At 45.4% G+C, this 21604-nt stretch overlaps 1 protein-coding gene across 1 annotated transcript in view; it reads right to left on the bottom strand.

The window, feature by feature from the left end:
• Window positions 1–2140: 2140 nt before the first annotated feature.
• Dyrk4 (dual specificity tyrosine phosphorylation regulated kinase 4) overlaps window positions 2141–21604 on the bottom strand; it is a 40807-nt gene continuing 21343 nt past the window's right edge. Inside the window, exons 9-17 of the mRNA XM_048444088.3 lie at window positions 21319–21455; window positions 20873–21013; window positions 19191–19329; window positions 13979–14060; window positions 11581–11753; window positions 10450–10510; window positions 6147–6276; window positions 3227–3402; window positions 2141–2487 (exon numbers count right to left, since the gene is read on the bottom strand). Of these exons, the coding sequence (XP_048300045.1) occupies window positions 2261–2487; window positions 3227–3402; window positions 6147–6276; window positions 10450–10510; window positions 11581–11753; window positions 13979–14060; window positions 19191–19329; window positions 20873–21013; window positions 21319–21455 (1266 nt within the window). The 3' untranslated portion in view covers window positions 2141–2260. The remainder of the gene's footprint in view (window positions 2488–3226; window positions 3403–6146; window positions 6277–10449; window positions 10511–11580; window positions 11754–13978; window positions 14061–19190; window positions 19330–20872; window positions 21014–21318; window positions 21456–21604) is intronic.

Genomic DNA, 21604 nt, shown 5'->3' with positions numbered 1-21604 from the left:
TGCACAAGTTTGGCTTCCTTTTATTTGAAAAGTAAAGCTGCACCCTCTCTGAGGGCAGGGACAGATGGCAGAATGGCCCAGTGGCCCACTCAGTTCCCTCTGCTGCCCTGGCTGTGAGCTGATTAAACTGCTCCCTTAAAATCAGCCACAATCGGGTTATTTTATTTTGTTTCCATCCTTCAGAACCATGACAACCAGAAAACAGTTTCTAACAGTCTGTCAAAATCTTCACATTGTGGTTTGTGGGTATGGCCCCATGTCCACTCTGCACAACTGTGGGACCACTGCCCACCTCCAACTGTACCCATAGTTCAAGATAGAGCTGAAGCAGCTCCAGGGGCTGTGGGTGTGGTAGACATAGCCAGTGCAATCCTTTTTCCCAGTGGCAAAAAGGAAAACACTGGTCTACAGCTGAGTTCTCAGTGGTGGATGGTAGTTCAGGCCTGCAATGCTCGCACTTGGTCAGTGGAGGCCGTAGGTTTGGTAGTTTAAGGTGAGCCTCCACCTCATATCCAGTTCCAATCTAAACTACATGGATGTCTTTATTTGGGGCAAGATATGCCTACCACAGCCCAGGTGTGGAGATCAGAGGAGATCAGTTCTCTTCTTCTACTGTGAGAGGTCTGGAAGGTAAGGAAGAAACTCAAGGTGTTCATTAGGTCTGGCTGCAATCGCTTACCCACTGAGCCATCTTGCTAGCCCAGATTTTTTTTTTCATTTGTTTTATTACTTTATTTTAGAAGATACTGTTGCAGGGGGCCACTTGTTTGTCCCGACTGTCCAGAACCGAAATGACCACATGGAAACTATATTCATTAAATGACTGTTTGGCCCATTAGCTCTAACTTCTTATTGGCTAACTCTTACATCTTAATTTAACCCATCTCCATTAATCTGTGTATTACCCCAAGGTCGTGTCCTACCAGCGAAGTTCATCAATTCTCCAGTGGCAGGCTCAAGGTGTCTCTCTGACTTCATCCTTTTTCCCAGCATACAGACTAGCTTTCCCTGCCTAGTTCTGTTATTCCCTGCCATAGGCTCAAAGCAGTTCTTTATTAACCAATGAAAGCAACACATAGACAGAAGGACCTCCTACACCAGGATACAGCCAGTGTTTCTTGTTGGAAGGTGGGGTCTAAACCAGAATTGGCTAAGTTCTAGCCAATCAAAACACTACCAAAGCCAGCTTTTTACTTGGGTGCTAGGGACCACATTCAAGCCCTCCTGGTTATGCAGCAACCACTCTACTGGCTAAGCTGTGTCCCTAACCGAAGACTGTGCTTTGAAGAGAATGTAGGTAATCCCTTAACCTCCAGGCTGAGCCTGTAATCAGAACAAGCTAGCTACAGAAGGGGGGAAGTGAAGGGAGGCGAGAGGGAATCTGAGTTGTTCCCCAACTGTACAAATAAACTGATACCAGGCCAAGGACTTAAGTCATTTGGTAAAGCATTTGCCACATAAGCATAAGGACCTGAGTTCAATAGCCAGGACCAGTGGGGAAAGGCCAGGCATGGACCTGCAAAGATGACTTGTTCTTCAAGAGGACCAGAGTTCGATTCCCAGCACCCACATCAGACAGCTCACAACCACCTGCAACTCCAGCTCCAGGGGATCTGACGCCCTCTACTGGACTCCTTGAGCACCTGCTCACACATCACAGGTTTACACACACACACACACATACACACACAATAAAAATAAATTTTAAAATGGGTGGCATGGTGGAGTACACTTGTAATCCCATCACTGGGGAAGTAGAGACAGATCCCTACTCAGTGACCAACTGGTCCAACCTACTTGGCAGGTTTCAGGCCAGTGAGAGATCGTCTTGGGAAACCATGTGGATAGCAAGAAGAATGACACCCAAGGTTATTCTCTAGCCTCCATGTGCACCAACACACACACATATACAAGCACATGCACATACACAAAGCAAAACAAGAATCCTGGGTGACATAGATTGACAGTCACAGACAAGAACAGCTATGATTTTATTTGGGGTTCCCGTGAACAAGGCTGTAGCATTCGACACTGCCCCCTACACAAACATACACCCTGAAAAAGTATGTTCAGGTAAAGCCCCCCCCACACACACACACCTTTACTGGAGGAATCATGCCAACTCACCGTGTGAAGAGAGTTTGATTTTTCTTACAAACCTTTATGCATTAAAAAAGCAATGTGAAGTATTTTACAATCAAAGTGCCTTCTCTGCTGCAAATCGATGGTGGGAAGGAACAGGATGCACCCTCCATGAGGGTCACTTGATGGGCGGTAAAATGTTCGTGCTCTTGGGGGAGGAGGTGCACTGTTCTGCGGACACCTCTGGCTCAGCAACGGTCTCTGGCTTTCCAGAAGTTTCTGCTAGATAAGGCAGCTGGACTGTGTCAGCCGTGTGCTGGAGAGAGCTCTGCTGTTTGCCTGAATTCTGACTGGGCTTCTCGGTGTCATCTTTTAGTGTGTCTGTGGTTTCTTTGGTGGTCTCATCTGCAGGAAGGAAGGGACGAAGAGAATCCTTCAGGTACTAGCCGCTGTGCATTAGGCTTTATAGCAGCTGTGACAACTGAACATTCTGTGACCAGCATTATTCTGAGCGCTTGTGCTTATCCATTTGATCCTTATCTAAACCTCACAGAATAAGCACTGTTGTCATTTACGGAGAAGTAAATTGCCCAAGAGCCACACCTGGTACTGCAGAAGCAGAATTTAATCCCACTTGAGTCCAGCGATCTGTCTTACTAGGCTACACTGCAAAGAAAAATTTGTCTTATGCCAATATATATCATTACAGTAATTAAAGGGGGCTGGAGAGAACATTGCAGTCAAGGGCCCTTGCTGTTCTGCCAGAGGACCAGAGCTCCATTCCCAGCCTCCATATGCAAGGTTCCAGCTCCTGAGGATCTGACACCCTCTGTGGCCACCAGCGCACACACTCACCAATAATAAAATATTTCTTTAAAAGAACATAAAAGATGGTCATAGAACACAAAGGGTAAGCATAATGAAAGAACAAGGAAGGGGAAGAGGAATCAAACATTGAAAAGTGGAAAATCCTAATGGCAAGAGGCCAAACGGAGGAATCCAGCTACAATGAGGTCTCCCAAAAGAGGAAACGCAAAAAACAAGAAATGGTAAGCTCATGATGGTGTGGTGAGGGCTGAATTAGCCCACATTCCATGAAGACATCAGGGCTGGCTTGACCCGTGCTTGGCTCCTTAGACTGTACCTGTTTTGCTTTTGCTGGAGTGCTCTTCCGCCTTGTCCTTGCTTATCTCAGAAGATGTACATAGACTGGACTTCCTTAGGATCTGCGGCCTGGGCCGCGTTTTGAGTTTCCGAGGCTCGTGAATCCAGGCATGCTTGAGGGCTTGGTCAGGGGTCATGCGCATAGAAGGCTCCCATCTGGACACCAAGACAGCCCAACATGAGTTAGTTACTGTTGACTTTCCCTTTCCATTGTAAAATATTTTGTAAATCAAATCAAGATGTTTTCTGTTTTATCTGTGTTGTATCTCAAAGATATCGGAGAGCAGAGGTGATGACATAGTTGTAAAATGGCTACAAACAGCTATTGATATTTTTTTAAAAAAAGATGCATTATTATTATTATATAATACTATATTAATTATATATTAATACCAAATTGTCTAGGATCTCTAGAAATTCTCCTGCAGGAAATATTGTTTAGTCTGGGGATGTAGCTCAGCGATAGAGCACCTGCGTGCAAGCCCCTAAGTATTGGTCTCCAGAACTGCAACAAACAAAGGAATATTAAAGAATCCTAACCAATGAATGTAGGATTTTGCAAGTTAAGATGGAAACGAGATGCATGCTTCTCAAACTGTAGGATCTGGGACTCCAAAGGTAAGGGGGAAAATTGTAGAATATCAGATTCATACGGGGGCAGGGCCTGATGGTGCATGCCTATTCCCAGTTCAGGGGGAGGGGGATGGAGGAGGCAAGAGGATCAGAAGTTCAAGTCCAGCCTCAAGTATGTACTGAATTTGTGGGTAGCCTGTGTTACATGAGATCCTGTGTGTGTATATATATATAACCTATTCATGGGGGTTGTAATTCAAGGAAATTTCTAACATAGTAAAAAAAATGCATTTTACAGAACTGAGTATCTTTGTTTTTTCACGCTAGACATCAAACCTGGGCCTCGAGCACCAGAAACCACTGATGTCGCCCCAGTGCTTTTCCATCCTATTTTGAAAAAGGCCCATACTCAGCCAGGGTTGAACTCGGACTTGAAATGCTCCTGTGTCAGCCTCCACACAGCTGGGTTTGTATCCATTTGCCATCTTACTCGGCTGAGAAACACTCGTCTTCAAGAGGTTTTCATGTTCAACCTTACTGAGCCAAGATTGGCTTACTACCCTGTAACTTCCACCCAAGTCTAAATTCTACTTGTTAGCATAAGAAAGGATAAAATAGCTGACCCTTCTTTTAGGTCTTAGTCCTTTCAACCCCATTTCTCCAGAAGAGCAACAGATAGACACGCTCTTCTGCAAGCCTCAGACACTGACAGTCACCACTATCTATTCGCCATACATGTGGTTCTGTCGTCTGGCCACCGCTCATGGTAGGCACTTCCATGTCTTGCCCATAATGCTGGGCAGAGCTTCCAGCTACGGGGAGGCAGTATGAACATTCTAGACTCGTCAAAGTCATCAGCTGCACACGCTCTCGGCTGTGAAATGAACTGCTGCTGAGCTCTATCTCCCCTCTGCTCAACTTCTGCTGTCAGCCTCTAAGACTGAGTGGCAGGGCTTCCCACTAACACTGTGGGCTTTGGCGCAGAACCTCTAGCCTGCCATTCCAAAGCTTTGCTCCTTGGTCATTACAGATTGAGTAACAAGCCCTGTCAGCATTACTGCCTCATATGAGTTGAGAGCAGTTGATCCTTTGCAATAAATAAATAAATAAATAAAAATCTGTTTTGCTCCCGGACTATGTTCTGGATGGTTAGAGGTTAGAGTTCTGGGTAATTTCTACACTAAATCCAGTTGAGAGAGAGAGAAGAGAGAGAGGTGGTTTTTTTTTTTTTTTTTTTTTTTTTTTTGAGACAGGGTTTCTCTGTAGCTTTGAGGCCTGTCCTGGAACTCGCTCTTGTAGACCAGGCTGGCCTCGAACTCAGAGCTCTGCCTGTCTCTGCCTCCTGTCATTTTTTACAGGACGTTTATTCTATAGCCTCAGCCGGAGGCTGGAGTAACATAGAATAAAGATGAGGTACTGGAGCCTTCCCTTTGATTTCAGGTGGAAAATAGCATAACTGCCCCCATGGATGAGAGGGTCCTTCTAGTGATGCTGATTGCCCTCTGGACTCCTGCCTGAGTTCTCGGAGGCAAAGTGCCCAGAGCATTTTGCTAAAGTCCCTCTGTCCCTCCAGAAGATGAACAACTGTAAAGATACACTCTTCTGAAAGACCAAACAGCTGTAGTGCTGATGGCTGGAAGGTACCTTAGTAATACTTCATTTCGGAGGATAGGAAACAGGCCAGAGAGAAATGGTGGCTGCTGAAAAGGGCGCATGGCCAAGCTACTTAGACTCAGCAGACACGGTCTGGCAAGTCTCTTAAGCAGCAGCCGTGGCTAGGCTCTGCTGAACACCATAGTGCGGGAACAGGACTACATGCATCACAGGCCACTCCTTGTTCCTGAGGGTGTGGCTCAAGTGCAGAACTTGATTTCTGAGTAAACAGCTGTGTGCGGCAGGCTGCAGCTCACCCTACCCCTAACTGACCTATATGTGGAGGTCTGGACGCTAAATCCAGCGGTTCCCAGAGCCCGTGTATGCTGCATAGCTTTGCATACAATACAACAGACCTACTGAAGAGCTGGCTGTAGCTCATGAAGTGTCAGACAGTAGGATTTACAATCTCTCTGTCAGGCAGTTTGAGACTAAGATAATGACAGTCTATACACACACATTTTCCAGAGAAAATGGCTGAACTTCTGAGCATAGACTGTAGGCAGGCCAAACATATGAAATCACTTGAAGACTTCAAAGCTCTACCGTGAGAACAGAAGAGTGACTGGCTCTTCCACCTATCCCCCAGCCTTAGATGTCCATTGGCAAACATGCGAAAGCATAGTACTTAAAAGTTAGGAAACTCGCAGGCAAAGACACCCGGACAAACTCACACCAAACACCTTCTTAGAAAGTCTAGGAAGCTGGAGTCGTAGGTTTTCAGCACCATTGTGAGATCCTTGGAGTCTGGGTATCTTTTCTCTCCCCTGTTGTTGGTTATATTTTTGGGAAGACCTTTGGAATCTTCAAAGAAACAACATTCTGTATTTAGTTCCAGGCGTAAATATTCACCCATCACTTCACAACTGACCACTCACTCAATCATGCTGCTGCTTAATGGCCTTCCTGCAGCAACTCTTGTCCCCTGTCTGGCATGCCTGTCCCTCTCCACTCTTCTCCACCATGCATACAAACACATCCAACTGTCTCAGCCAGATTGAAAAAGTCCACATATCTCATGTAGTAAATACAACTCATGCCAAATACAAGGTTTCCTACTATCCTGTATGCTCTGAGCCCCTTCCCACATCGAGCAAATAGTTTCAGTTGCTGCCACTGACCACTGTTGGTGGATATTGGGAGTTGCTAATGAATAAAAATAAATTTCAAATGGCAAAAGGAGGTTATATCTTCTTGGGTTATCTATGCCCTTGCTCCTTCCTCACTAGCCTAATAAAGGAAAAATGAGGCCATTCGTGGGGCAGAATGAAGCAAGACATTTTAGAATGCTTTCTGAGCTCACAAGCCACACAAGCTGATGGCTTTCCTTAGTTCTTTAGGGTCACACTAAAAATTTTTTCAGCAACTGGAGTATTTGGTCTTGTCTGGCTCTAGAAGACATGGCTTGAACTGGCTCTTTGTCAACTCTTTCTGCTAAGTAAGACCCTGTGCAAAAGCATGAAGTCCAGAAGATTTGAAAGATTGCCTGAGGATGGTTTGTACGATCTTTTGAAAGTGAAACCATTCAACTGCATGCTGAGGTTCTTGGATGATGTTCGGAAGAGCTGATCAGTTCACTTCGCACCGTGTAAATTGTGTGAGCAGGTGTGTGTGTTTACAGTCTGTGAACTTCACTGTGTTCCCAGAAGTCAGTGGTGTTTGTGTGATGAGCATTGTGGAGGCCAAATAATGAAGTTCTGTCATTTTCCTCACCCCACCTCTCCTGCTGAGACGTGGTCTCATTATGTGGCCCTGTCTTGTCTGGAACTTGCTATGGAGAGTACACTCTCCTTAAATTCACAGAGATCCATCTGTTTCTGCCTCTGAGTTCTGGGAATTAAAGGTGTAGACCCTATCCATACCCAGCTCTGTTCCATCGGTTTTGAAACCAATGTAATTTGCGTTGCCTCCAAAATATCTGATCTGACTGAATTCCTGGAAGAGAGACCTCCAGATTTATGTATGGGAATTTGTGGCTATGGATATTCTTGTGTTTACAAGGTTATGAATGGACCAGAGAATTATATAGCGCTATAAACCCACGTCAGTTCTGTTTCCTGTTAGAGATGGCACCTGCACTCATCTCCCCGTGTTGCAAAAGGGGGGGGGGGGATCAAGCTCACAACTCTTTAAGTAACTTAGCGTCTAAAGTCATGTTATGCAGTTGTTTTTCTTGTCCAGTTTTTTCTCTCTACTCTGGCCCAGTTACTATCTAGTTCCTCCCCCATCTCCTTCTTAGTACTCGGAGCATTCATCACAGGACCCAGAGGCAGTTTCTCTTTCCTGCTGAGCTGGAATCTAACCTGAGTAGCTAGAACTTGAAAAACTGTTGACAACCCAAACCAGGGAGAAGAGTCAAAAATGGAAATGAAAAGGTGTCTCCAGACTCACCCTGTCCAAAGAGTCATAGAGAGCAGCCATTAGAGATACAAGATCCATGGGTCCCACTAGAGAATCAGAGGAATCAGCATTTTTGCTGAGTACCCAAATGATTCTAACATTTGGGCAGCGGTGAAGTGGATGCAGCTCCCAGTGATGTCAAGGAAGCCACGATGCGGATGTTGTTATGGAAACCTACCCCAGGGCTGGTGAGATGGCTCAGTGGTTAAGAGCACTGACTGCTCCTCCAGAGGACCCGGGTTCAATTCCCAGCACCCACATAGCAGCTCGCAGCTGTCTGTAACTCCAGTTCCAGAGAATCTGACATCATTATACCAATGCGCATGAAATAAAAAAAAGAAAAAAGAAAAGAAAAGAAAAGAAAAGAAAAGAAAAGAAAAGAAAAGAAAACCTACCCCAAGACCTAGGTGTGATGATACTGGTAGAGTATCAGCCCACATGTCTTCAGTATCGTTCAACAAAGATGCCTTGTATTTCCTTAAGTCCCCAGTTGGATACTGTCTCATGAAGTCCGTGTTAAAGGTTTAGGATATGACTCTTCCCTGGTGCGAGAGTCTAGCAAAATGGAGTACCCCCATCCCCATTGTTTTCTCTCAAATCCTTCAAAGCCCGAAGGCTCAGTTCCATAAGCAGCTAGTGGGAAGAGCATTTGTAGTCCAAAGCCCAGCTCATATGGGCCCACCAGGGAGTCAGCCAGAGCTTGGACTTATCCTCGGAGTATCTGGAGGACAGCTAAGTGTGGGAGTAGAAGCGCTGTGCGAAGAAGACAAGGACACAGCCCTGCTCAGAGGCAAGGTCTTCAAATCTCCAGCCAGGAGTATGAGGCGACACCCTTGAAAGGCTGAGAAACCAGAATGGCATGGGATAGACCAATCATAATGAAGTACTGCCTGCTGGGCCCACAATTTTCAGTTTGTATACCATGGAGAGTCCAAGGAAATGTGAGGGAGGAGCCAGTAAGTCGGAAGCCATGGCTTGTTACTAAATGGCATAGGGGCAAATCAATACATGCTGCCGACCGGAAGGACTGAAGCCATGTTGTCATAGTGGCTCCCTGTGGGATAATTTTAACTCTCCTGCTGATGGAGAACACTGAGTAATCTATGATTTGCCTACTTTTTCTGAGGCCCCTCCCAGTCAGTAGTCAGGGAGGACTAAAAGCATTCAGATTGCATAGCTGATGTGAGCCTGTCAACGTGCCTGACTGACAGTGGTGGCTGGTTAGCAGTGTTCTGTCTGGGGAGTCTCTGCTCCTTCACGTCCGGCCTCTCTCTATTGGCTAACCCTCAGAGGCTGAGTTTGTAATGTGCTTGCCGAGCAAGCATGAGAACCTGAGTTCAGATCTTCAGCACCCGTGTGAACACTAGATATGGCGGCACCTGCAACTCCAGCACTGGGGAAAGAAGATCCCAGGAGCTTGCTGGCCAGCTAGTTCAACCAAAATGTAGGCGCTGGCTTCAGTGAGAGAGGTGCTGTTTCAAAGTTAAGGCAGAGTGTGATAGGAGAATGAATATACCCACTGTGTAGCAATTCTTTCCAAGATAAACCTCCATCTTAGCGGGAAGCTCCTTAAGACTCAGGGTGTTCCAGAGGGAGGTGAAGCATGTCAACCTACAGCAGAATTTATTCATCTAAGGAGGTAATTCAGAAGCTTCAGGAAGGCCTTGAGACAGATTCGCTAGCCCCTTCTCTCTACAAACATACAGAGCTGTAAGAACTGCCAAGAGATAGCTCTCTTGCATGGAAGAAGCTGAGATCAGCTGAGCTGCCTGGGAGAGGCCCAGGCCACCCGGGCTCCCTGAAAGAGCCTCTCCTACCTGTTGAGCTGCGTACAAGTTGTGCAGCAAGCTTCAGACGTCCTGCTTTCATGAGCTGTCACCCATGCTGGGCTTTTGGTGATGCAGCCGTGTTTAAGTCATTTCTGCCCCCGTGACCCCTCACTGTTCTACTGTAAGTAACCCCAGTAAACCTCATCGGATCACCAATTGGACTTTGTCGCCATTCTTACTTTGGCCTGTCATCAGTTCCCTATCTGGGGTGAATATTCACACTATCCTAGGAATATGTCAGACAACGGTACCTGATGATACTGAACGCTGGCATCCCTGTGCATACAGATGTACCCACGCAAAAACAACCCTCCCCTGCACATGCAAACCTAATAACAATAATAACTCTCCATTACCAGTAAACTATAACAGTAGAATTTTCCAGGGCAGAAGTTTCTGCCCTGATTTTTTGGCACGGTTTTTTTGATTTTTAGCAAGAGAGGCCAAAATGTTTGCAGAACACCTCTAGGAGGGCGTATCTTTTAACCTTTGTGGATGCAGTTACTAGCTGATAGATCTGAGGAATAAGGTCTTCCACACTCCTGATATTGTACTGTTAAGATCTCCTTTCACTGTGAGACACTATCTGTTATCCTACTAGGTACCACTTAGCTTCTCTTCAGCTCCTCATCACCCTTCCATATGGGAAAAGAAAAGTATTTGTCTGTTTGCCTAGGGTCTAGTAGGTGTCTTCAAGTCCAGTGACACCTCAGCAGATACAATGGGACAAAGAGATCATGGGACTTACCAAAGAATATCTGTCTCCTGGAGGCCGTCTGGACGAGGTGGGCAGGTGGCAGGCCCAGCACCTTCAACAAGTACAGTGTGGCTGTGTCACTATTGCGGAGTCACAAATTCAAAGGCTGTCAAGATCTAGGTGGGACTCTGGCCAAACTTTGTCTTTTACATTTAAGGCTCAAAAGATTTAAGTGACAACATCGCATCAGTGGCAGAGCAGACCAAGTCCTACTCCAGGCTGCCTCAGTAGCCTACAAATGAACACTGACCATGCTAAACAGGTGAGACATTGTGGTAGCAACCACGTCTCTTGTCAGTTCCATACAGACCACAGTGAATGAGCAATGACTTCTCCCAGTGTGAAGCACTGGGTTGGGAGAGGGGGAAAGAGATCAGCCCTGGATCCTGAGAAAACAAAAGAACATTCTTGGGAAGAAAATTTAGTGCTGACTGGTCACTGGTTTTTCTGAAACTTACATGCGTATGAAGCAAAGAGAAATTAGCCAGAGTACCCTCCACCCTGGTTGGCAGACAGTGTAAGCATAACCCCGTCCTCTGCAGATGCTTCAAGTGTACTTCAGCCTTAGCAACACATGCCCCGACCCTCCTTTTCAGCGGTCCACAGCAAACAACGTGGCACGCCATAAGGATAAATCCAAGGCTGGACCCTGGTTTACTAACTCCTGGACCAGTCAGCTACTACTTGATTACCGCATCCAGCTATTTTTACCTCCCTGTCTTTTCAAGGAGAAAGAAAAAGAAAGCAAGGGAAAGGTGTGGTTGTTTCAGAACCCAGTCACTTGATTTTTAGGTAGATTGGGTGGGTACCAGATCACACTGGCTTCAGTATTGTTAGTATCGTCATCATGGTGATGTATTTGAAAGGCCAGCATCACCGTTTTATATTAAAATGTCAGTATTTACAGTGAGGGAAAGGGCATCGTCGTCAACTGTTTAAAATATGATGAAAAAGTTAGCTCTTGGCTCAGCGAAATACAAGAGATACATCGTTTCAAAACTACTTTCAGAAGTATGGGAAGTATGTGGGGCATTGCCCTTGCTGGGTCTGATGAAGCCCAGTGTCTGAGAATGGACCTTATCCCCGGATGTCACCTATGCTGGTGGCTGACCCTCCCCTCACCTCCATGATGCAAGCCAGCTGCTCCACCTCGTTTTCCCCAGGGAACAGTGGGTATCCGGTGTATAACTCCGCCATGATGCAGCCCAGGCTCCACATATCTATGGCCATGTTGTAGGGGTGGCCCAAAATCACCTCTGGGGATCGGTAGAAACGGCTTTGGATGTACGTATACACTGTGATGTAAAGGGAGAGAAACCTCACCACAAAGCTTTCTCCAGATGCCTCTGAGGTAACTAATTTAGAGCACCGCCCTCATAGAGGGCCCCCTCTGTGGGCTTCTTCCATTATCTACCAATAGATGAATCCTCCCAGTAGCTGATTGTTATCTCCATCTTATTGATAAGGAACTCCAAAGGAGTAAATTCCAAGGAAGAAAATTTAAATTAGCTCTTTTAAAAATAAAACTAAACATCAAAACCCCTCCCCCACCCACCCACACAAACAAACCGGCCAGTGGTGTGTGTGGTACTACACACATTTATTCTTAGCGTTTAGGAGATTAAGGCTGATGGATGAAAGTTCAAGGCCAGCCTAGGCTACTTGTTTAGTTCAAAGCTATTCTGGGCTACATGGAAAGACCCAGTTTCAAAAATAAAATTTAAAAACTAGTATCAGCAAAAGCAACCTTAAAGGTAATACAAACTAAATGTTCAAGCTTTGGGCGGACATTTTCTGAGAGCATTCCTATCTTCTGTGGAAGTAAACAAGTCACAATTGGAAAGCAAACCTGCAAAATTCACCTTTTAAATTTAGAGCCATGTCAGGTGGACCATGTGCTCACAAGGCTGAGACAAGAATTGTGAGTTCCAGGCCAGCCTGGGCTACATATTGAGACCCTGTTTGTTTGGGGTTTTTTTTAGATCATAATTTAGATTGAATTGATTCATTATGTGTGACTCGTGTGACATGAAGCACAGAGACAAAGACTCGGCAAAGCTCAGCAGTGGAGGACACACAGGAACCCTGGTTATAGAGGAGAGGCTTGGAGGCAGAAAGATGGAATTTTCGGTGGTTTGCACATGACCATGATTTCTGATTATTGGGTGGGCGCAGAGAGTGCCAGTGGCCTTGTAAACACATCCCTGTTGTTAAACTGATCAAGTGAAGATGAACTGATTCCTCAACATCAAGATTTCATTGTTTAAAAATAGATTATTCTACCCTACTTGCTTGTAAAACTGATTTGCCAAGCACTTATACACACATATTTTCATCTTTTTTGGCTTGTGTTTATTTGTAAACAAGGTCTCACGTAGCCCAAACTGGCCCCAAACTCACAATGTAGCATCGAATATTACCTAGAACAGTGGTTCTCAACCTTCCTAATGCTACAACCCTTTAATATAGTTCCTCATGTTGTGGTGACCCCCAACCATAAAATTCATAAAATTATTTTCATTGCTACTCCGTAACTGTAATTTTGCCACTGTTATAAATCGTGATGTAAACATTTTGGAGATAGAGTTTTGCTGAAGGAGTCACAACTCCTAGGCTGGGACCTGCTGAGCTGACCTAGAACTTCCCACCCTCCTGCCTCTCCCTCCCCACTGCTAGGATTCCAGTTGCGTGCCACCACGCCTGGATTATTTGGTGCTCGGATTAGACCCACCAATTCCTAGGTATAAATAGGCAATCATTCTACCAACTGAACTACAGCCCCTACCTTACACAAGGCATTTTAACATTTAGCTGGGTTTGGTGGCACATATCTGTGCTCCCAGCATCTGAGAGGAAGAAGCAGAAGGACCTCTGATTCCCAGGCAGCTTGGAATACATAGCCAGATGCTATCTCACTTCTATGAGACAATATTGGAGTTTTTTGGTTCTGTCTTTTTGTGCCTAGACTACTGAGTGACATATAGGAGGGACGTGTTCCCTAGATCAGACTTGTAAAAGGCAGAGGCAGATAAATCAGGCTACGTCCGGTGAAGATTGGTAGGAATCTGCTCCAGGGTTCCCTTCTAGGCTCTAGCTTGAGAAGGTTCAGAGGTTGGATGAATCAAGACCGGTGGAGTTGAAACTGTAGAGTGACTGCTTCCTAAAGTGCCCTCTTGAGTACGCACCAGAAATTTGGATCTGATGCATGTTAAGTCAAGCGCCCGGGGACTGCTGTGTTCCAGGCGATGCTAAGCACATCCAGTCAGTTTGGGGACCCGGTGCTCGTGGGTCATTCCATAGCCAGGACTATGAGAACTTCAGAGAGTCCGTATGCTCTATGGACACAATTCTTTCTTTTTATACATGAAAAACTTAGACTCAGCGATGTGAAACACCTGACTCAAGTGTATGCTGGCAGTCGTGATGGCTGAACCCGGGCTGGCACCCAGGTAACCTGGTGTGCAAATAGAGAGCACATATACTAGCCGAGCTGAGACAGAGAGTCTGGCAAAGGGCCTACCTTTCTGGTGTTCATAACAGCTTGATCCAAAGTCAATAACCTTAACAGTGACCTGGCCCCGCTGGTATAGTACGATATTTTCCTGGAGAAAAGAAGATATATGTTAGGTTTATTTAAAATAATGCTACCTAGACCCTCTCCTTATCCATATATCACTCCTGAACATGGAAAGTCCCATTCAGATACAGCCACCTCTAAGGTCTCTCCCACATCTTCTCCACTGTCCGTTGTCTGCCCATCCTGGGACTCCCCATTGACTTGTGGTCGGTATGTGATTTGGACCCGGTCTTCACTGCTTTGCATTCCTTCATTTCTGTATATTTTGTCTCTCCTCTCCCTTCTTGTGCATAAACTCCTGACAATATCAGTTTACTTATGGGTTCTTTGGCACCAGGTCGTTTGCTAAGGAATGAGGCCTTACAAATGTCATTGGCTGAATATGTATAATGTTTATAAGAAATACTATCGTTAACACTCTGCTATGATAATATAGAACTAATAAATCCATAGGCCAATAGATAACAGATAGATAATGATAGACAGACAGAGAGACAGATAAAAGGATTTGATGGGGCTGTACGGCTCTGATGCTGAATTTCAGGGGCCAGGTGTGTAGTCAAGTCATGGATCAAGGCAGAGCTCTGGCCTCGGCTAAATGTGAAACTGTGCTGGCTAAGGCTGGAAAAATAAGGTCCTAACTGTGTCTCAAGGGTCTCCCTGTGAGAAGATTGCATACTGGGCTGACATGCACATTGGTCCCAGCAGAGCTAGTCTGAAGCCTCTGCCATTGCAGAAGAATGTCTGTGAACCCAGGGAGGATAGACAGCAGAAGTCTTAAAAGAGGAGGAACTTCCTGTGTGTCTCCAGCTCAATGAAGAGGCTCTTTCATGAGGTGGAGCCAGCCCTAGGCTGTGCCTTGCACCTTGTGTATCCCCACCAGCCTGTGTGCTGCAAATTTACTTGTTGGCCTGCAGCACTATGGGGAGGTGGCAGGGACTTTAGGGAGTGGGGTTTAGTGAGAAGTTAGTGGGGCCTGGCAGTAAAGGGGATACTGAGAACCAGCCCCACCCATCCCCCTCTTTTTCTTCCTGGCCACCATGAAATGATGAGCTTCACCCTCTGTCATGATGTTCAGCTTCACCACAGTTCCAAAAATGATGGCGCCAACTCGCCACAGATTGAAGCCATCAGCCAAAACAAAGTTTTCCTCCTCCTTAGAGGCTGATTTCCATTGATATTTTGTCACGGCAATGGAAGATGGACAGTCACACCCTCCCATTCTCCATTCTTACTGGGAGAGGGTTCTCTTAGAAGAGTACAAGGTTATGGGCACTCAGAACTCATGCACTGTAAACACTAAAGACACAAGAACAATCCCCTGCTTTTTAGTACATATTCACAAACACCCTCCTGGTTTGTGTATCGTTTCCCAAAGGGACACACTTACTGAGTACACTTGATTCCTGTCTCGAAAAAATCTGTTACCTGATAATTTGGATGGTAAAAAACTTGTGGATTTCCTTGGTGGAATACAGCCTCCCCACCTTCCCAAATCTAAACACCATAGGTATTATGGGGCCGTTTGGAGCTGGAAAGGTAATTTTGGAACTGGGTGTGGTAGATAAATCAATATATTTTCATCCTTATGAGGCTCCAACCAGCTACGACTGTATCTCTGGTACGGGAAAATTGTCTGTATTCTGTCAACCATGTTTTAAATAAAATGCTGATTGGCCAGGCAGGAGGTGTAGGCGGGAAAACCAGACAGGAAGTGGAAATGATGCAAGGAGAGCAGGAGAATTCTGGGGAGGAGGAAGTTGATTCCTCCCACTCCTGCCCAGACCACCGAAGCAGCAGGATGTAAGCTGCCCCACTGAAAAGCGTACTGAGCCACATGGCTAAAATAGATCAAAAAAATGGGTTAATCAAGAAGTAAGAGTTAGCTAATAAGTAGCCTGACCTAATGGGCCAATCAGCATTATAACTTATAGAGATCTCAGTGTGATTTTTCTGTGGGACTAAACAGCTGGGGGGCAGGGCGGGAAAGAAGCCCCAACAAGACGGCCCACTCATGTTACATATTTCTCTATCTTGAAAATCTTTAATCACCGCTTTTAGGATGAAGAGGGGAGAGTGGGGACAAGTTGGAAACTGTGGCCTGTCTGAGTTAGGCTGGTCGTGGACCAGTTCTTCGTAGCTTGCCCCAAACCACTGCTCTGCATTGACAGCCATTACCCATGCCACAGCCGTTTGTTGCCTTCCATGTCAGGCACCAGGCTCTGGGTCAGGTCCTGGGGACACAACGGTAAAAAGAAGTGGTCCCTGCCCTCAGGAGGAACTTGTAGTCCAGTGGGTGGCACAGATCTAGAAACCAATTCCTAGCCAGATACAGTGGTGCATGCCGGTAGTCCTAGTACTTGAGGGAGGTAGAAGCAAGAGGCTCAAGAGTTCAAGGTCAGCCTCAGCTTGATGTGCTTAGGGCAGCCTGAGTTCTGACTCAAAAACAAACAAACAAAAAACCAAAATGAAACCCAACCCTCTTCCCAAAGAAGCAGTTCCTATATAAAGTGATCAGTACAGATATAAAGCTATGTATACAATGCCAGTAAGGATGAGAATTAAACGGAGACCATCTGCCTACATGTGTGCCATTGCCAGGTGTCCACCAGTTTTGAATATGCAAAGTATGATTCTCAATAAGGATGTGCCTACCTTGACATGCCATGGTGGGTCTTCCCATTATGGCTGTGCATGAATCTCTGCAATAAGATTTTACTGGCTTTGTTTGTGGAGGCATGTTATAGAGTAATCTCCAATGCTCTCATTAAATATACAATAATAAATATTGGGGAAAGGCAGTCTAAGGCAGGATGTCATGTATCTCAGGCTGGTCCTCAACTCCCTATATAGCTGAGGATGATCTTGAACTTCTGATCTCCCACCACACCTAACTGACAAGAATACTCTTTTTATGGGTTTTTTATTTTTTATAATTTATTCTATTTTTAAAAAAAATAAATTTCTTTTAAAAAGGAAAACAAACTATCTTTTTTCATTTTACATACCAATCCCAGTTCCCACTCCCTCTTCTCCTCCCATTCCCTCCACATACCCCCATCCCACCCCCATCCACTCCTCAGAGAGGGTGAGGCACATTGCTTTGGGGAGGATCCAAGACCTTCCCTACTATATTTGGCTGAGCAAGGTATCCATCCAAAGAGACTGGGTTCCCAAAAAAGCCAGTACAAGCAGTAGGGATAAATCCTGCAGTCTGCCCCAGCCTTACAGCTGTCACCCACATTCAGAAGGTCTAGTTTGATCCTATGCTGGTTCTTTCCCTGTCTGGTCACAGTTGGTGAGCCCCCAATTGCTCAGGTAAACTGTTTCAGTGGGTGTCCCCATCATGGTCTTGACCTCTTTGCTCATATTCTCACTCCTCCATCCATATCTATCCCCATGCACAAAACTCGAGTCCAAATGTATTAAAGACCTCAATATAAATCTGACCATACAGAACCTGATAAAAGAGAAAGTGGAAAGTAGCCTTCAATACATGGGCACAGGAGACCACTTCCTAAATATAACACCAGCAGCACAGACACTGAGAGCAACACTAAATAAATAAATGGGACCTCCTGAAACTGAGAAGCATCTGTAAAGCAAAGGATACAGTCAGTAAGACAAAAAGGCAGCCTACTGAATGGAAAAAAAATCTTCACCAACCCCACATCAGACAGAGGACCAATCTCCAAAATATATTGTAAAAGCTCAAGAAATTAGACATCAAAATTCCAAGTACTCCAATTTTAAAAATGGGGTACAGAACTAAACAGAGAATTATTAACAGAAGAATCTCAAATGGTCAAAAGACACTTAAGGAAATGCCCAACATCCTTAGCCATCAGGGAAATGCAAATCAAAACGCTGAGATACCATCTTACACCAGTCAGAATGACTAAGATCAAAAACACCAATGATAGCTTATGCTGGAGAGGATTGGAGTAAGGGGAACACTCATCCATTATTGGTGGGAATGCAATCTTGTACAACCACTCTGGAAATCAGTATGGAGGTTTCTCAGAAAATTGGAAATCAACCTACCTCAGGACCCAGCAATACCACTTTTGGGCATATACCCAAAGGATGCTCCATCATACTACAAGAACATTTGTTCAACTATATTCATAGCAACATTATTTGTAATATCCAGAACCTGGAAACAACTTAGAGGCCCCTCAACCAAAGAATGGATTTTAAAAAAATGTGGTACATTTACACAATGGAGTACTATTCAGCAGAAAAAACAATGACATTTTGAAATTCACATGCAAATGGATGGAACTAGAAAACACCATCCTGAGTGAGGTAACCCAGACCCAGAAAGATGAACATGGTATATACTCATTCATAAGTGGATACTAGCTGTAAAACAAAGACTAATGAGCCTATAGTCCATGATCCTAGAGAAGCTCAGTAACAAGGTGAACCCTAAGGAAAACATACATAGATCCACCTGGAAAGAGGAAATAGAAGATCACATGACAAAATTGGGAGCATGGAGTTTGGGGGAGAAGGGAGGGTGAGAGGGGAGGAGAAGGAAAGAGGGAGAGGAGGGAGGAGAACTTGAGGGAACAGGATAGACGAGATGGAGGAAGGACAGAGATGAGTGCAAGGAAAGAGATATTTTGATTGAGGGAGCCATTATGGGGCTAGCAAGAAACCTGGCACTAGAGAAATTCCCAGGAATCCACAGGGATGACCCCAGCTAAGAGCCTAAGCAATAGAGGAGAGGGGCCCAAACTGGCCTTGCCCTGTAGTCACATTGATGAATATCTTTAATATCACCATAGAACCTTCATTCAGCAACTGATGGAAACAGAGGCAGAGACCTGCCGTGGAGCACTTGGGCTGAGCTGCAAAGAAGACTCTTAAAGACTTCAGTAACTGGCAATCAAAAGTACCAAAAGAGTAAATCCAGACTCCTGGGACTTCTTGTAGTATGTCTTGATGCTCAAGACAGCAGCTATGCCCCCACTTCTGTAGGAAAGTCCTCAGGTGTTCCTGTTCCTAGCTACCTCAGTACATCACTCTGCCCAGTATTTATGCTTTAGTTCTCGCTCTTTCACCGCCTCTTAATGAACACTGCCTCACTTCCATCCTGGAGAAACCAGTGATGGCAGCCAGCCCCACCAGCTGGCCAGCTCGTACTCACCGGCTTGAGATCACAGTGGATGATTTTCTCTACATAGAGCATTTGCAAGCACTTCAGGACAGAAAAGGTGAAGCGCCGGACTATGGATAGACTGAAGCCTTGAAAGCTATTGTTCTTCATCAACTCATACAAGTTGATTCTGAGAAAGAGAGAGAGGGAGAGTGATGTATATGGCTGTCAGACATCATGCTCTGCTGGGACACACATATATACCTGTGTCACATGGTTCCCTCTCATACCAAACAGATCATAAACCAGGGGGCAAGGCTGCACGATAGTTCCTCCAGCTCTTGGGTAAGACCCAGGGAGCCATCGACAAAGTAACGCCTGCATGCGTACTTCAACATCATGACATGTATGGGAATCGAGAGGGGGCCAGGGGAAGCTCAGACAAACCAGGGAGCCCCTACTCTACCAATGGTAAGCGTGGCTACTTAGCCCCTTCACTGTGGTCCTGCAAGAATGAAAACTGATGCTTCCCACGCCATCCTCAGTTCTCTAGAGTGTAGCAAAGGCTGCGACATTCCATAAAGCCATGCTGTATTGTATGAAATCTGCTGACTTGCAAGGCTTGGAAATGAATGCTGAGCATTTTTAAAGAAACACACATGTGTGAGCGGGTGACTTTTATCTTCCCTGCAGACTTCAAGATGAGGACAGGAAGGAAAGACTTGCATGCGTCTGACTATTTCCTCCCCCTTTCATTTCTGACAGTATCTGTCTATAGCAACATTTAGGAAGCCATCAGGTACAATACAGATAGGAGAGCTGATTCTAGACACTCTGACCTTTGACCCTGAGTAACTCCCCAACATAGCTGGGTTTCTTCTCATAGCTCTTTAAAATACAGTAACATCCTACCTGTATGGGCCTGGTGTTAAATGGCTAAGAGAAGCAGTCTATCCTGTCTAGTCTACCACAGTGCATACTGGAGAGTAGACTATGTTTTTCAGTCACCAGATAAGGTGATCAGAATGTCCACTCTCTCGCTGAAGTGAACACTGTCATGAAAGCTTCAAGCTACTAAATCAATGACCCAGGAACATTTGGCTACTGAGAGCTCCCTCTCATCTTTCTCCTTGGATAAATGCATTCTGAGCTTCTGCTTTGACTTCAAATGCATCAGTGTTCACCGAGAGAAAGGTAATCAAATAAGCATGCACCCTTCTCGCAAGCACATCTTTTCAGACCTGTAGTTAGTCAATCCACATAAATCAGGGTCCTGTTTTCTTATTTTAAAAAAATTGTTCTTTCTTGCCTGTACTCAAAATCAAAGTTCTTTGCCCCCTCTAAGTATCCAGTTGCCTGTGGTTCTGTGTTCTAATCTCTGCACCACAGGATTGGAAGGCCAGGACAAGGGAACATGAAAGCCAAGTGATGTCCTTTTCAGTATGTTTCAGTTTTAATCCTGAGAGCAAGGGCTGTGCTATGTCACCCACTCCAATACTCAGCATCCAGGAAGCCCAGTAGAAGTATGGATGCAAGCAGGTGACAGCTTTTATTCAGGCATGGGGTCAGAAGTCAGCTTTCCATCTCAACCCCCTTTCTATCCGAGGAACTATTATATGTCTACTCTGGTCACTAAGTAACACATCCAGAACAAATATCTAGTGTTCTGACCCCGATTTCTATTCTGTCCCTTAGTCAACCATTTATAATGTAACAAAGAAAAAGCATCTGACCCCAGGAGTTCGAAGGTGATACAGAGGTGATTCCGGAAGTAGAAGAAGTCCTTCATGTGGACCACATTATGGCTATTGTCTTTATCCTTCCTTCTGACGGCTTCCAGGATCTTCAGTTCCACCAGAGCCTGATGGTGAAATCTGGCGTGGTTGGGGAGTGACCAGGACGGTGGGCAATGAGGACAGAAAACACACATCATGTCACAATGTTGTAGACAGTCCTCAATCTCTCCCAACAACCCCAAGAAGGTCTAGGATGTCAGAATGCATCCAAAGCTCCATTTTTGCTTCTTCTCACCCCTTTGTGGTGTCAGACAGGTAGAGAGGGGAACAAGAAAAGCCAAGAGAGAATGAGAAGAGAGCAGTGGAGGAGAGAATTGGCCTTTGAGAACAGCAGGAGTCACACAGTCTAGGTTCTATGTCCTATGTTACCCATCAAGCCACACCTCTTTTTGTTCCTGATGATTTTCAGGGCCACCAGTTCATTGTTTTTATGATCCAAGCATTTGACCACCTGTCCAAAGGACCCTTTCCCGATCATGTCCAGAACCTCATATCGGTAGGCAATGTGGTCATGCAGGACCTGCAGAAGTCAGGTCAGCAGTGAGGGACAGAACCATGGACTCCTGGATTCACCTCACCCCAGGGCTCCCGGATCCCACTACCCAGTTCCTGGATCACTCTTAGGAAGGGAATGGTTCCAACTCTTGCTCTCAACTTATCTCCTCATAA

This window comes from Myodes glareolus, chromosome 3 (genome assembly GCF_982192425.1).
Source record: "Myodes glareolus chromosome 3, mMyoGla1.1, whole genome shotgun sequence".
NCBI classification, from domain to species: Eukaryota; Metazoa; Chordata; class Mammalia; order Rodentia; family Cricetidae; genus Myodes; species Myodes glareolus.
The sequence above is the reverse complement of the archived record's forward strand: the minus strand, read 5'-3'. Positions and strand labels throughout refer to the sequence as shown.